The sequence below is a fragment of the Thermobia domestica genome, chromosome 8 (assembly GCF_964235325.1).
Source record: "Thermobia domestica chromosome 8, izTheDome1.hap1.1, whole genome shotgun sequence".
Classification (NCBI taxonomy): domain Eukaryota; kingdom Metazoa; phylum Arthropoda; class Insecta; order Zygentoma; family Lepismatidae; genus Thermobia; species Thermobia domestica.
This window is the reverse complement of record NC_137461.1, coordinates 164,695,390-164,707,623: the sequence shown is the minus strand read 5'-3', so window position 1 is coordinate 164,707,623 and position 12,234 is coordinate 164,695,390. Positions and strand designations below refer to the sequence as shown.

At 37.0% G+C, this 12,234-nt stretch overlaps 1 protein-coding gene across 1 annotated transcript in view; it reads right to left on the bottom strand.

Moving 5' to 3' along the window:
• The window catches only part of Ziz (dedicator of cytokinesis protein Ziz), a 401,589-nt gene extending 390,914 nt beyond the window's left edge, over positions 1-10,675 (bottom strand). Inside the window, exon 1 of the mRNA XM_081769231.1 lies at positions 10,455-10,675. Coding sequence (XP_081625357.1) covers positions 10,455-10,565 — 111 coding nt within the window. The 5' untranslated portion in view covers positions 10,566-10,675. The remainder of the gene's footprint in view (positions 1-10,454) is intronic.
• Positions 10,676-12,234: the final 1,559 nt, after the last annotated feature.

Sequence of the window (12,234 nt, the reverse complement as noted above, 5' to 3'; positions counted from 1 at the left end):
GAAAAAAAAATCGAAACGTTTTATTACGTGTTCCAAAGAAATTTACTAACTTTTTAAACAGAACAATCCCAACATAAGAATGGGTCACTCGGAATTTTACAGTATTCGACTAAAGTGGATGAGTCAGCAACCTGCGAGGGAAGTGTGTATGTGTGTGTATGTATTGTGCAAATTTTAAGTTAGCTGCTACTGCTTAAATCAAAGGTGCAGCCTGTATTGAAGCTGTCATGAGTGACCTATTTCCTTTAGTAGTATGATCCGTAGAAAATGACAACTGTCTTCTTCAAGAATGTGGTGAATGTCCTGGTGTGGAAGGAATAAGTGTGGAGTCTTTACTGATCCTGATGAAAATGAAAGTGTTACGTATGCCATATGGAAAAACAATAATCTCGTTATAAAACTGTGCCACTTTCTGTTTTCGTATCGTACACTGCTGGTTTAATTGTAAGAATTGTAATTCATGACTACATCACGAAAATCCAAAGAGAATCAATTGCTACCGAAAAGCACCGTATAAAATTTCAAGATACAAATTCTATTTTACTTCATGTGGACTTCGCTGAAAACTGGACCGTTATTCTGCAAAGTGAAATTCAGAGTTATCACCGGAATATGAAACAACTGACAGTTTTGTTGTAATAAACGACGATAAAATACACAATTCGGCTCATGTACTCATAGCCATAGACAAGATTCTAAAAATACTCGAAGAAAAGCGAAAAGATATTTTATAGAAAAAGGTTTGAATACGTCAAAATAAGTGTCTACAATTTCCCAAAACGTGTCAGTGATTTCTGATGGTGCTTCATCCCACTTTAAAAATCGCTTTCAGATGTTCGAGATGCAGACAGGTCCGATAAAGCAGTGGTTTTGCAGTGAAACCAGCCATGCAAGGGTCTCTGCGACGGTAGTGAGGGTGGGAGGTGTAAAGAATGTGGCAACCCGGCATAACCTTAGGCAAAAACAGGTACACAGTGGCTCATTCCATCTCCATTCAGGCAGGGGGGGCCAGGTGATCATCTCCGATTTTTTTGAAAAACAAAAAAAAAATATATATATTTGGTAGTCCTGTTGGAGATATGAAACCTGCAAAGAGGATTTTTCCCAGAAAAAATGTCTTCGCGTTATGGGCTAACGAAATTCGGACGAAAATCACTATTTGTGATACAAAAGTGAATCAGCATAATCTTGAAAGACACCTAGTTCAGTAACTACTTGTGATAATTGGATGATTCTTTTTTTATTTAAAAGTGCTCAGATTATATTTGAGATTCTGATATAAAAAGCACGAATTACAGTTTAACAAGAGTATTTTGTCAACACCGGAAAACTTAGTAAAAAAGTAAAATGCAAGAATTTTGACCTTTATTTTCCGTATGAAAGAATGAGAGAATAACCGTATTATTGTGACACAATATAATACTCCTTCTAGGATTCCTGCAGATAATTTTGTTTCCCATCTACGATGGCACATGGGAGAGAAAACGTGAGTGAAAGTATGATAAAACGTAATTTTCGCCTGAAATTTGGACGGATTTTCACCAAAAGGCCATTCTTAAAAAATCTGAAAATCTGCCCGAACGATCTTTCATTGTTCCCTATGTGAATCATGCAAACAGAAATGGAGATATTTGTGTATTAAATTTTTCGCAAATTTTTAAAATATTGTGTTGCACAGGGGCCGGGTATGCAACCACGCATAGCATTGGCGCCTGTAATGTATGCAACTATGATACTGGAGTAGTTGCATAGTATTGCGCAACATGTACCTAAGTATGATGCAACTGTTTTGCAGTACATCAAACGCTCTGGAATAGCTCCCATTTGGCATTTAGACTGCATTGGAGATACACTGCATTGTGTGAAGTGTTGTATGTCAACGATATTACCCACTGCGCATGTCAATGCATCGTCTTGTTCGTGTTTCACAATAGATATACTATCTAATGTATATAAAAGTTAGTTAGCATTGCAAATATGTCTTCACTATATAGCACCAAGAGAGTTAAGTGCAGTGATTATCTAAGAAAGTAATATACAAAAGTAACACGAAAAATTTTACTGTTGTTGGTGATCTTGCAGAGTCATTACAAAATTATTTCGGATAACAAGTACAAGTAAACAGTGCTGATAACTTGTGCAAAAACTGTTTTATTTATTACAAGGCTCAGATTGAGAAACCAGCTGCTTCGGTTGAACCAAATAGTGCGATCATTATTACAGATCAAATGACTGCAGATGACGATTCACTGACTTCAGATCCAATCTACGTTCCAAGTAGTGCAGTGATTGGTACTTTAAATAGTAGCATAAGTGTACTTGATACGTAAGTGTCGCCCGTGAAAAAAACATGGCAAGTGAAGGAAGAAAGAAGTCACGTACGAAAAACGAAAATCAGAAGAACTAGAAAACGTGTTTTCGACGGCAGTGTCTGAAAAATTACAAGATGCTTTTGGTGTGAGTGTACCGTGTTCCTCAGGAAGTTCGTCCGAGAGTTGCAATAATTGTGAAATGAGGTTTTCCAACATCACTTGTGCAATAGAGAAGTCATTCTATCGTGAAAGAGTACGACTTCTCAGTATTGTGCCTGAAGCCTTCAGTAAACGCATGATCGTCGAACGCATCCCATCTGCGACAAAGTATCTAATAGATAAGTCCCGCAAAGTGAAAAAAGAAAAGGGTATGTGGGCAACGCCAGATCCGTACCAAGGATACCCTTTACCGACCGCTTACCTCGAGACTGCATTGTCATATTACGTAGATGATAGTAAAGAGTGTTCTAGACAAAGTTCGAATCAAAAAGATGTTGTTTCTGTATATGAAAACGGTGGAAAAGTAAAAAGAGTTAAACGTTTTATGACCCGTTCCATTAAAGAAGCCTTCAGATTGATGAATGAAGGTAATCCCGATATAAAGATATCTATTTCTAAATTTTACTCTTTACGTCCCAAGTGGGTTAAATGTCAGCCGGTGAAACAAACATGCACATGTATTTATTGTACCAATATAAATCTCATATGTACATCCCTGAGCATTCTAACTGAACGAAATATAGTAGATACGGATCTGTACTCTTTGTGTCTCTGTGGCGATCCTACCGAAAAGTGTTGGTTGCAAGAATGTGAGAATTGCCCAGGACTAAATGCAATTTCGGAACAAAGTTTAGAGATACAAGTTACTGATGAAATCACGTATGCACTATGGGATAGCGGAGATCTTGTGAAAAAAACTGGAAACCTAAATAGATTTTTAAAGCATGTAAAGTACTGGATTTCAAAAGAAATAACTCATAGCTATATTGGAAAAATCCAGCGAGAAAGCATAGCGAAAATAAAAAGATCTACACTTCGTGAAACATCCTTGGTATTGCATTTCGATTTTGCCGAGAACTGGTCTGTTATTTTGCCAGATGAAATCCAAAGTTATCATTGGCACAATTCACAGATATCTATATTGACGTGTGTAGTGTACTTCAATGGCAACACAGAAAGTTATGCGGTAGTGACCAATGACTTGCAACATGATAGTGCTCATGCACTTTGTGCAATCAAACTGATACATCAAGATGTTAATGAAATCACCGACTCATACAATGAATTGCTCGTAATTTATATTTCAGATGGAGCGGCTTCTCATTTTAAAAACAGGCTCCAGCTGTATGAGCTTGAAAAACATTTCAATCAAGACGATTCAATCAAGAGAAGATGGATCTTCTCGGCAGCGGGACTCGGAAAAAGTGCATGCGACGGTATAGGTGGGCTCTGCAAACATTACGCAACAACGTTTAATCTTCGAAATGACCCGGTAAGAGCTATAAGGGATGCAGAATCGTTTGTCAACACCGTTTCGGAACTTATCAAAGGCACAAGGCTCTTATTATTAAGTGTACGTACTATTCAAGACTTCAGAAATCAAAAATCACAAGAGTGGGCCAATGTTAAACCTGTGATTGGTATTCAGTCTAGTCATTTTTGGCAGGTCGACAATACAGGCACATTCATGGCAAGAAGCACGAAACATGTACTTGAAAAAATACAAGTAGCTAACAGATCCAAAAGAATATATTATACTCTGAATGACCTTCAAATTGGAGATTTTGTTGCTTGCGTCTATGATAAGCAGTGGTGGATAGGTCAAGTAGTTTCTCTCACAGGAATTTCGCGATATTACAGTGTCTTTTATGATTCCTCATGGACCTGCAACTTCCTTTAAATGGCCAGCTGAAAACGATGAGTGTAACGTTAATTTGAAAGATGTTCTTCTAAAACTCACTCCGCCGTCTCCTACTTGTGCCTCAGCACGCTATCACAAATTCCTTTCCAAAGAAGTGATGCTGGTACAAGACCTCTTTGCTTCAACATGACTTACAGAGAGAGAAGCCAGTATGTAATAATTAATTATGCTATTGATTAATTTTTCATGTTATTTATACATACCACAAAATTGTTTAAATCGACCACTTTTTGTAACATGTTAAATTCCATATATATATTCTAGTGTACATTAATATAAGAATATTGCATCATTGCACGTTTCGATTTACTTCTTCAAACGATGAAAATTAAAAAAGAAAAAGAACTACCACGCCAAGCGTGGTTGCATACCCGACCCCTGTGCAACACAATATTTTAAAAATTTGCGAAAAATTTAATACACAAATATCTCTATTTCCTTTTGCATGATTCACATAGGGAACAATGAAAGATCGTTCAGGCAGATTTTCAGATTTTTCAAGAATGGCCTTTTGGAGAAAATCCGTCCTAATTTCAGCTGAAAATGACGTTTTATCATGCTTTCACTCACGTTTTCTCACCCATGTGCCATCGTAGATGGGAAACAAAATTATCTATAGGGATTCCAGAAGGAGTAGTATATTGTTTCACAATAATACGGTTCTTTTTTTAACCCTTCATACGGAAAATAAACGTCAAAATTCTTGCATTTTACTTTTTTACTAAGTTTTCCGGTGTTTACAAAATACTCTTGTTGGACTGTAATTCGAGCTTTTTATATCAGAACGACAAATGTAATATGAGCACTTCTAAATAAAAAAAGAATCATCCAATTATCACAAGTAGTTACTGAATTACGTGTCTTTCAAGATTTTGCTCACCCACTTTCTTATTAAAAATAGTGATTTTCATCCGAATTTCATTAGCCCATAACTCGAGGACAAATTTTTTTCTGGGAAAAACCTCTTTGCAGGTTTCATATCTCAAACAGGGTTACCAAATATATTTTTTTTTAAAAAAACAGAGATAGTCACCTAGTCAATTTTGCATATACCTGCCTGAATTGAGATGGAACGGGCCCAGTATTAAAACCGCAGAAGAAAAAAAATGAAATGAAATCTTTAAATTTTACGTCCCACGCTTATGCCGGTTAGGCTAAAAAAAAGATGGTGATTATGAGAAATGAATGAAATGGTGTAATGCAGAAAGTGGGAGGAAACGGGATAACCCCGAGAAAACCCACGAGCATGGTGTTTGTCCACCACAAAGCCCACACGGCGCGAGCTGGGATCGAACCAGGGACCCCAAGCACCGGAGGTGAACGCTCTACCACTGAGCCACCGCATCCCTACTAAAACCGCAGAAGAATTCGTGAGCATAGTGCAAGTACAAACTCCGGGTATTACTCTCGTTTTGTTGCCTGGAACTGAATTCGACGACTTCCGGAAGAAAAAAAAAAGGGAAAGTATGCGACCGGTAACTGGAATTCAACGAAGTCATCTTTGGCTTTCGGAAAATGGCAAAGATTTTATGGCAGTAACGGGTCACCATGAACTAACTTCATGCTTCCCCCAAAATCGAACTTCTGCAATTCAAACTGTAGATTTATCTGCAAAAAGGAACTTTTGTTACATACATATATGTATGATAACCAGTGCTGCGTAGCAGAAATATTATGAATAAATCATGAATTACGTGAAGTTGAAGTGCTGTTTATGCTTCCACATGGACCTTCAGCATTTGTGACTATCGACAATGTGCTACGCAGGGGCGGATCCAGGACGGACTTCTGGAAGGAGGAGGAGGGGGTAATACTCGTACTTAGAGCTACTTTTAAGAGCTCCAAACTCTGAGATCGGTTTTATTTATATATAAAATAAAAAAGTTTCTTCCCCTTTGATCCATTCCTGGACGAGTTGTGGGTGAGCCAACACCTAATGGAGCACCTGCAGGGTTACATGCTATTAGCGAAGAAGACACCAACCAAGCAAATGATTGGTCCATGTAAAAAATAAAAAAATAAAAAACAGTGACATTTTGTTTTCGAAGACCATTTTAAGTAAGTGAACTTGAAATTTCTGCGTTTCGTAATCGTAATTTCCACCTCAGATTATTTCGGTTTAAGAAAACGGAGGAGTAGGGACAGGTTCATTTTACTATTTCAGAGAGCCTTCTTGATCAAAATAATAATAAAAAAAAAAAAGTCAAGAAAATCTTTTATTCTTCATTTAATGAATGTGAACTACAAACACCATCAAATCATTGCACTTTTATTGTTCCCAGTGTTGCTAACTGTGACATCAAAGTTAACGAAACTTCGCTAACTTTAAAAGACTGCAGTTAATTCATGAAGCATTGGTCGAGAATGATATTTGGTGTGTTTATTATTCATGTAAAGTTGAACCATCTGACAAAATTTCAGAACTTTAAAAGATGGTGTTTTCGAGAAAATGGCGATTTTTGAAAATTTTACAACTCCTCGAATTTTTTGCGACAAAGCGGTTGCACACAGAAGCGATACAAATTTTTTTCGGAAAGCGGGTAGCTAGGTCTTACCAACCGCGAAAACACAATTTTAAAATTCGATCTGGAAGTGCTCGAAAAAAATTCGCAAACTTCGACTTTTTAGATAAATTGAGGTTCATTTGTTAATTTATGTACAAAAAGATACGCACGCGCAAACCAAACTATAATAAAATCTAGTTTATTTATGTCCCTATGTACATACCACAACAAGAATTATAACTCTACCTGTCTTCATAGCCGAATGGTGAGGCTCCGAAGTCTCTTTCCATGTCTTCTACAATTCATAAATTGTACTCCCCGTCTTTGATGGCCCATTACTTGGCGGGAAATTTTTTTTCGACAAAACAAAAATATATAGGTCTCTTAAAAACGTCTAGTTGCTATAAAAAAAGTTTCAAGAATATCTGAGATGGTGAAGAACCTTACACTTTTACGAACATTTTTCTTGTCTTGGTTTAAACCTTTTTTTTTTTTTTTTTTTTTTTTTTAAAAAAAAAAAGCTGCTTTAAACCAGCCAACCCTGTCTGTTAGTAAGTTTTGGACTTTTATGTGAAATTTTATATTAGGGTGTCTACTAAAATTAAACAATGAAATTTCGTGATCTTTTCTTTACCGAATCATAAAATTTCTTAACATTTTCAAGAGCGATTTAGACCGAATTTTCATCCATGCGATACAAACGTACTTTGCTTGCGATTTGGTAGCGTCTAAAGCCGACCCTAGACATTTTTGGTGTTGAATTTTGATGTTCTATAGAACAAAATTTTCCAATCTGTACTTACATTTGTACAGTTAAAGAAAAATCGTGACCCAAAAGCTAAATTTCGTGACTTTAATGACCGTTTTCTGATTTCGCGACTTTTTCGTAACATTCGTAACCGAGAGACACCCTGTATACAGGCTAATTTAAAGTTTAATTCTATTGCTATTCTTGCGCAACCATCCTCCCTGATGTGTTCAACAATTGTATAATTTCGAATTTTAGGCGGAAATATTATGTTTGACTAGATCTCTTGTATTAATACTATATGCGGATTAAACACGTCCACAGTATTTCCTGTAAAAACTGTGCACGTTCTACTAGAAAATAGTTAATACATTACTTTCTTTCTTATCTAGTTTTTCTCACAATATTTGTATTATTTGACAAATAATTTTGTTGCTTGTTTCTTTTGAAGTGTTTGTTCCTAACATTAATTGTACGAATCCAGAAAGTAAATTCCCCACGCATCCCATAGCTAGGAAACCGTATGTTGAACGAAGCAACTGCGGTGCACGTGAGAGAGTAAGGTCCTAGCATGACGCATGCGCCAGCGGAACTAACCTAGTGTTCTCAGTAGCGTCGTGGCAGTGATAAAGTTTTTGAATGTAAAGGGCATGCGCCGATTGAATGTCAGGGCTACAGGTCTAACGTCATGAGCAAGCAGATGGTGCGCCGCTCGTGTAGACAATTTGCAGCAGGGCGCCAAAATATGCATGACGAGGAGCGCAGTGGGAGGCAACCGTCATCACAGACGATCTTGCTATGTGGACTTTGTTCGGGAACGTATCGTGCAGAATCGTCGCTTCACAATAACGGAACTCGGCGGTCAGTTTCCGCAGATTTCTCGCCTCTTATTGCACACTATTGTCACGGAGCACCTGTTGTTCAAGAAGTTGTGTGTCAGGTTTGTGACTCAAGAACACAAGCAAGGTGAATGAGGTCAGCATTGACACTTTTGCAATGATACCACGACGAAGAAGAGTTTCTGGACTGGATCATCACAGGGGATGAAACGTGAGTTGCTTACAGGACTCAAAGACATTTTCTATAGTGATAATCCAATCAACTTACCCTGAAAAATGCCGCTCGATTCAATTCGTTTGAAAGATAATGAATAAATAACTAGTGGAAAAAATACGGGTTAACTTTACAATGCCCGTCCCAGTTTGGTATCCTTATGCAGAGACGAGAAATCACACTTCATTCGTTTTTAACTAAATGAACCTGACCTAACTAAACTTCCCTAACTTTAAGCTAACCCAACCCTTCTTACCTTACTCTATACTAGCCGCGACCTTATCCTGATAGCCGAGATACGCAGCTTCAATTCAGGCAACTCCGCACGTTACACACGTATAACATTACTTAGGAGATCAATTCAAAGAGCCAATTGAGTTCAAGTATATAAAAATGTCAATACAGAAACAATATTTAAAATAAAAGGTACTAGATTTATTAGTAACAGGTTATGAAAATGACGTCACGACTCAAATCGGAAAGAGAGAAGGAAAGAAAGGAGTGAAAAGCCGGCAGCTAAGATGCGAGTCTCTTGCAAGTGTTGCAAGATTATAGACTTGAAAAATCTTATTAAAACAGAGGACTAGTAAAATTAGTTAATTGATCAATGTTAGAAACCGTCCACAATGGATAGGAAATGGCTTAATATTTTTATATGATATATAAATTAAACAGAGTAGCTACCCCTTAAGAAACTTCTTTGCCTGCTGATAAATGAAACACAGAAAGAATAGGACTCACATGTAACTTCTGCAATTTTTGTACACAGAGTAAAACTGTTCTGCCAAATATAGTCTTCGCGTGTGCGTTAGTGTGGGTAGGTGGGTATACTGAAACTAAAACCATGGAGAGTGTTAAGCGCGAAGTTGAAAATATGAATGAATCCGAATTATCATCTTCTCAGTATTATTGTAAACACGAGGAAGGGAAACCTCTTTAAAGTCAAGCAAAGTAAATCGTCATCAATGTGTCTGCTCGACTAAGAGAAAAATATGCAGACAAAACTGTTGGAAGAAATTGTTGATATGATTGTTGCCAGTTCGCTGCTGGTTTACTCATTCCCAACATAGAGTTACTGTGCTTTGAGGGAAAAAAATCGTACTTTTAATTTATTGTGTGGGAGGATGGCTGCTCGTATGTTCCTGTTTATGATTGACCTTTTCCACGTAGATATATGAGAATAACTTTATTTCTTATCCTTTCTTATCTTAATCAATTGAAATGAATAAGCAAATTAGTTTTAATTCCTCTCGGGTTTTAATTGTGAGGATTGCAAATATATCATGTGTGAATTTCCAATACATTTACTACTATTATCGTATCTTCATGAATTATTAAAAACAAATAAGACCAAGAAACATATTTTCCGTTAGTGGCAGGAAAAGGACGAAAAATCACCGCTCTGCACATAGCTGAAACCCAGAGCAGCACCAGTTGAAACCCTGGCGATTGAGAACCAAACCAAAACACACACGCACATACAAAGGCTTCCCTGTAAAAAGGTTCGCGCGCCGACATGTACTAATGCGCTTGTGGTGCGGCTCTTAAGATAACATTGCGTTTAGTATAGTCTACTCTATCGTACTGTACTACACCCTTTTAAAGATCCTACTTATCGACGAGCAGCTGGCGCGTATAATGTAAAGTTTACCTATTTTACTTCTCAAGAATTGCTTCCAGTATTTTAGAAAAACCTAAATGCAGTAGGTTTTCCCGAATCCTTGTACAATTATACTTTTACACTATATACATTTTTTGAATCAGATTTTCGCTAGAAATATAGTTGCACAGCCGTTCACAATGCCTATTATTAGAATTAATAAAATACCTACCATATATTCGCAGTGGTCTCCGCTATTATTCTAGGTCATAACCTCACCCAAATAACACAGTATCCTATATTAATTCAAGATTACCTGTACAGTGGACTCCCTAACGACTTGTGACACTGTTTCACGCAGCTGTGCAGCCATTCCTGGCTTACCAAGAGCCTTTGTAAACTTTCTTTCGCTCATTTTGAAGGACATTTTCTAACTACGGTCTTTAAATCAAAATAAACCCATCTCCATGATAACAGAAAATATAAACACATATCACTAACGACGCCATGCTTATCAATGGTTCAATGTTGCTCATCGGTAATATAGTTTTACCCGTTAAAAGTCTCACTTAACACACTGCAGGTGCATCATTCTATAACGATTTGGTGTCAAAGCAAGGCTAGAATAGGATTGAGCTCATTCCGCACCAATCTTCACAAATGCACTCAATCCGTATAATGCAAAATGAAATAGTTCAAAAAGTTGATGAATTCCCATGCTAACTACATTATACTCATATTAATACCTGGCACTGTATTATGGATACCTCTTAAAAAAAAAAAAAATCAGAAGGGTACTGATATACTTTTGGCGCACCATATATTAGAAGATTTACAGGGAAAATTCAATACTTTGCATAAAAAAGACATATTTATAAAGAACAAATTTCTGCAAGCAATAGAATTAAATTCAAAGTAATAGACTCGTATTTTATGTTTAGAATTGTAGTGTTACTAGTGCAAAATGATCATGTGTTTTACAATGGATAAAATAAATGAGGGACAGTGTTCAGCACAAAGGGTTCAGCTATTTTTTCTAAGAAATGTTTCAATTTCGGTAGTTTCTGTTCACATTAGTTTAGTTTACGTTAATTTGTTATGTTAGAGTATATTAGTGTAGATGTCCAGCATAATTTTCAAAAAGATGATGGAATTTCGCTTATTTCTATTAATATTAGGCTAGTTTAAGTTAGTTTAATTTCATTAGGTTAGATATGGTTAGGTTGTACTAAGCCTAAGTACTTGCATTTTACATTTCCCTTGTAAATTTTTTTTACGTACTTCTGGACCCCTCCTGCGAAACATTTACCTAAGTGAGTGCATATGAAAGATGACCGGTTATACTATTTTCCACTACCACTGTATTTATGCATAGTTTACAGAAGCTGCAATTTATGTATACAAGTGGAACACTACTTCCAGTGGTATACAAACCAGCATCATTGCCAAAACCCACACGTTTTCACTACATCCGCTAACGCGCATGCTTCCCTCGGATGCAACTCCTCGCTGATGCTCGGGCCGCCGCTTCGCCCTGCCTAACTTGATTAGATAAGATTCGTGCTTTTCAGTGGCTACCTAGCACAGGCTGGTTTGTTTTATGCACTATTCTTCTTATACTATACATCCGGACGCCGTATTTATACGCAAATCGTAAAAGAATTTAGTTTTTCAATAGTTTCAATAGTTTTTAGTTTAGTAGATGGTTCCCTTCAATTTTATCTGTGCCACGTGAGATATTTTCATGTGGCTCAGCACAAATCATTTAGGCAACTATAAGAAGGAAATTAGTGACAAATTATAATTTTTCAACAATTATTTCGAGTGGTGAGCTGAAAGTAAACCCGCACGATCAGAAGCTAAATGAGCAGAATATAGGCCTAGATTAGTTGTTTGCTTCCACTTGTTTGTTTTCACCTTCTCTCATCTGATGTCGCTTAAATCGAAATCTTACGAATTTTCTTTCCGAAATAGAGCGTGCTCTAAACAGGAGAAATCTCATAAGATCAGGGATAAAGGTAGGGGCATGGTGGAAAGAATACCAGGTGATGCAATGCAGTGCTACATTCTTGTCGCTCTGGCGCATGACGTCATCT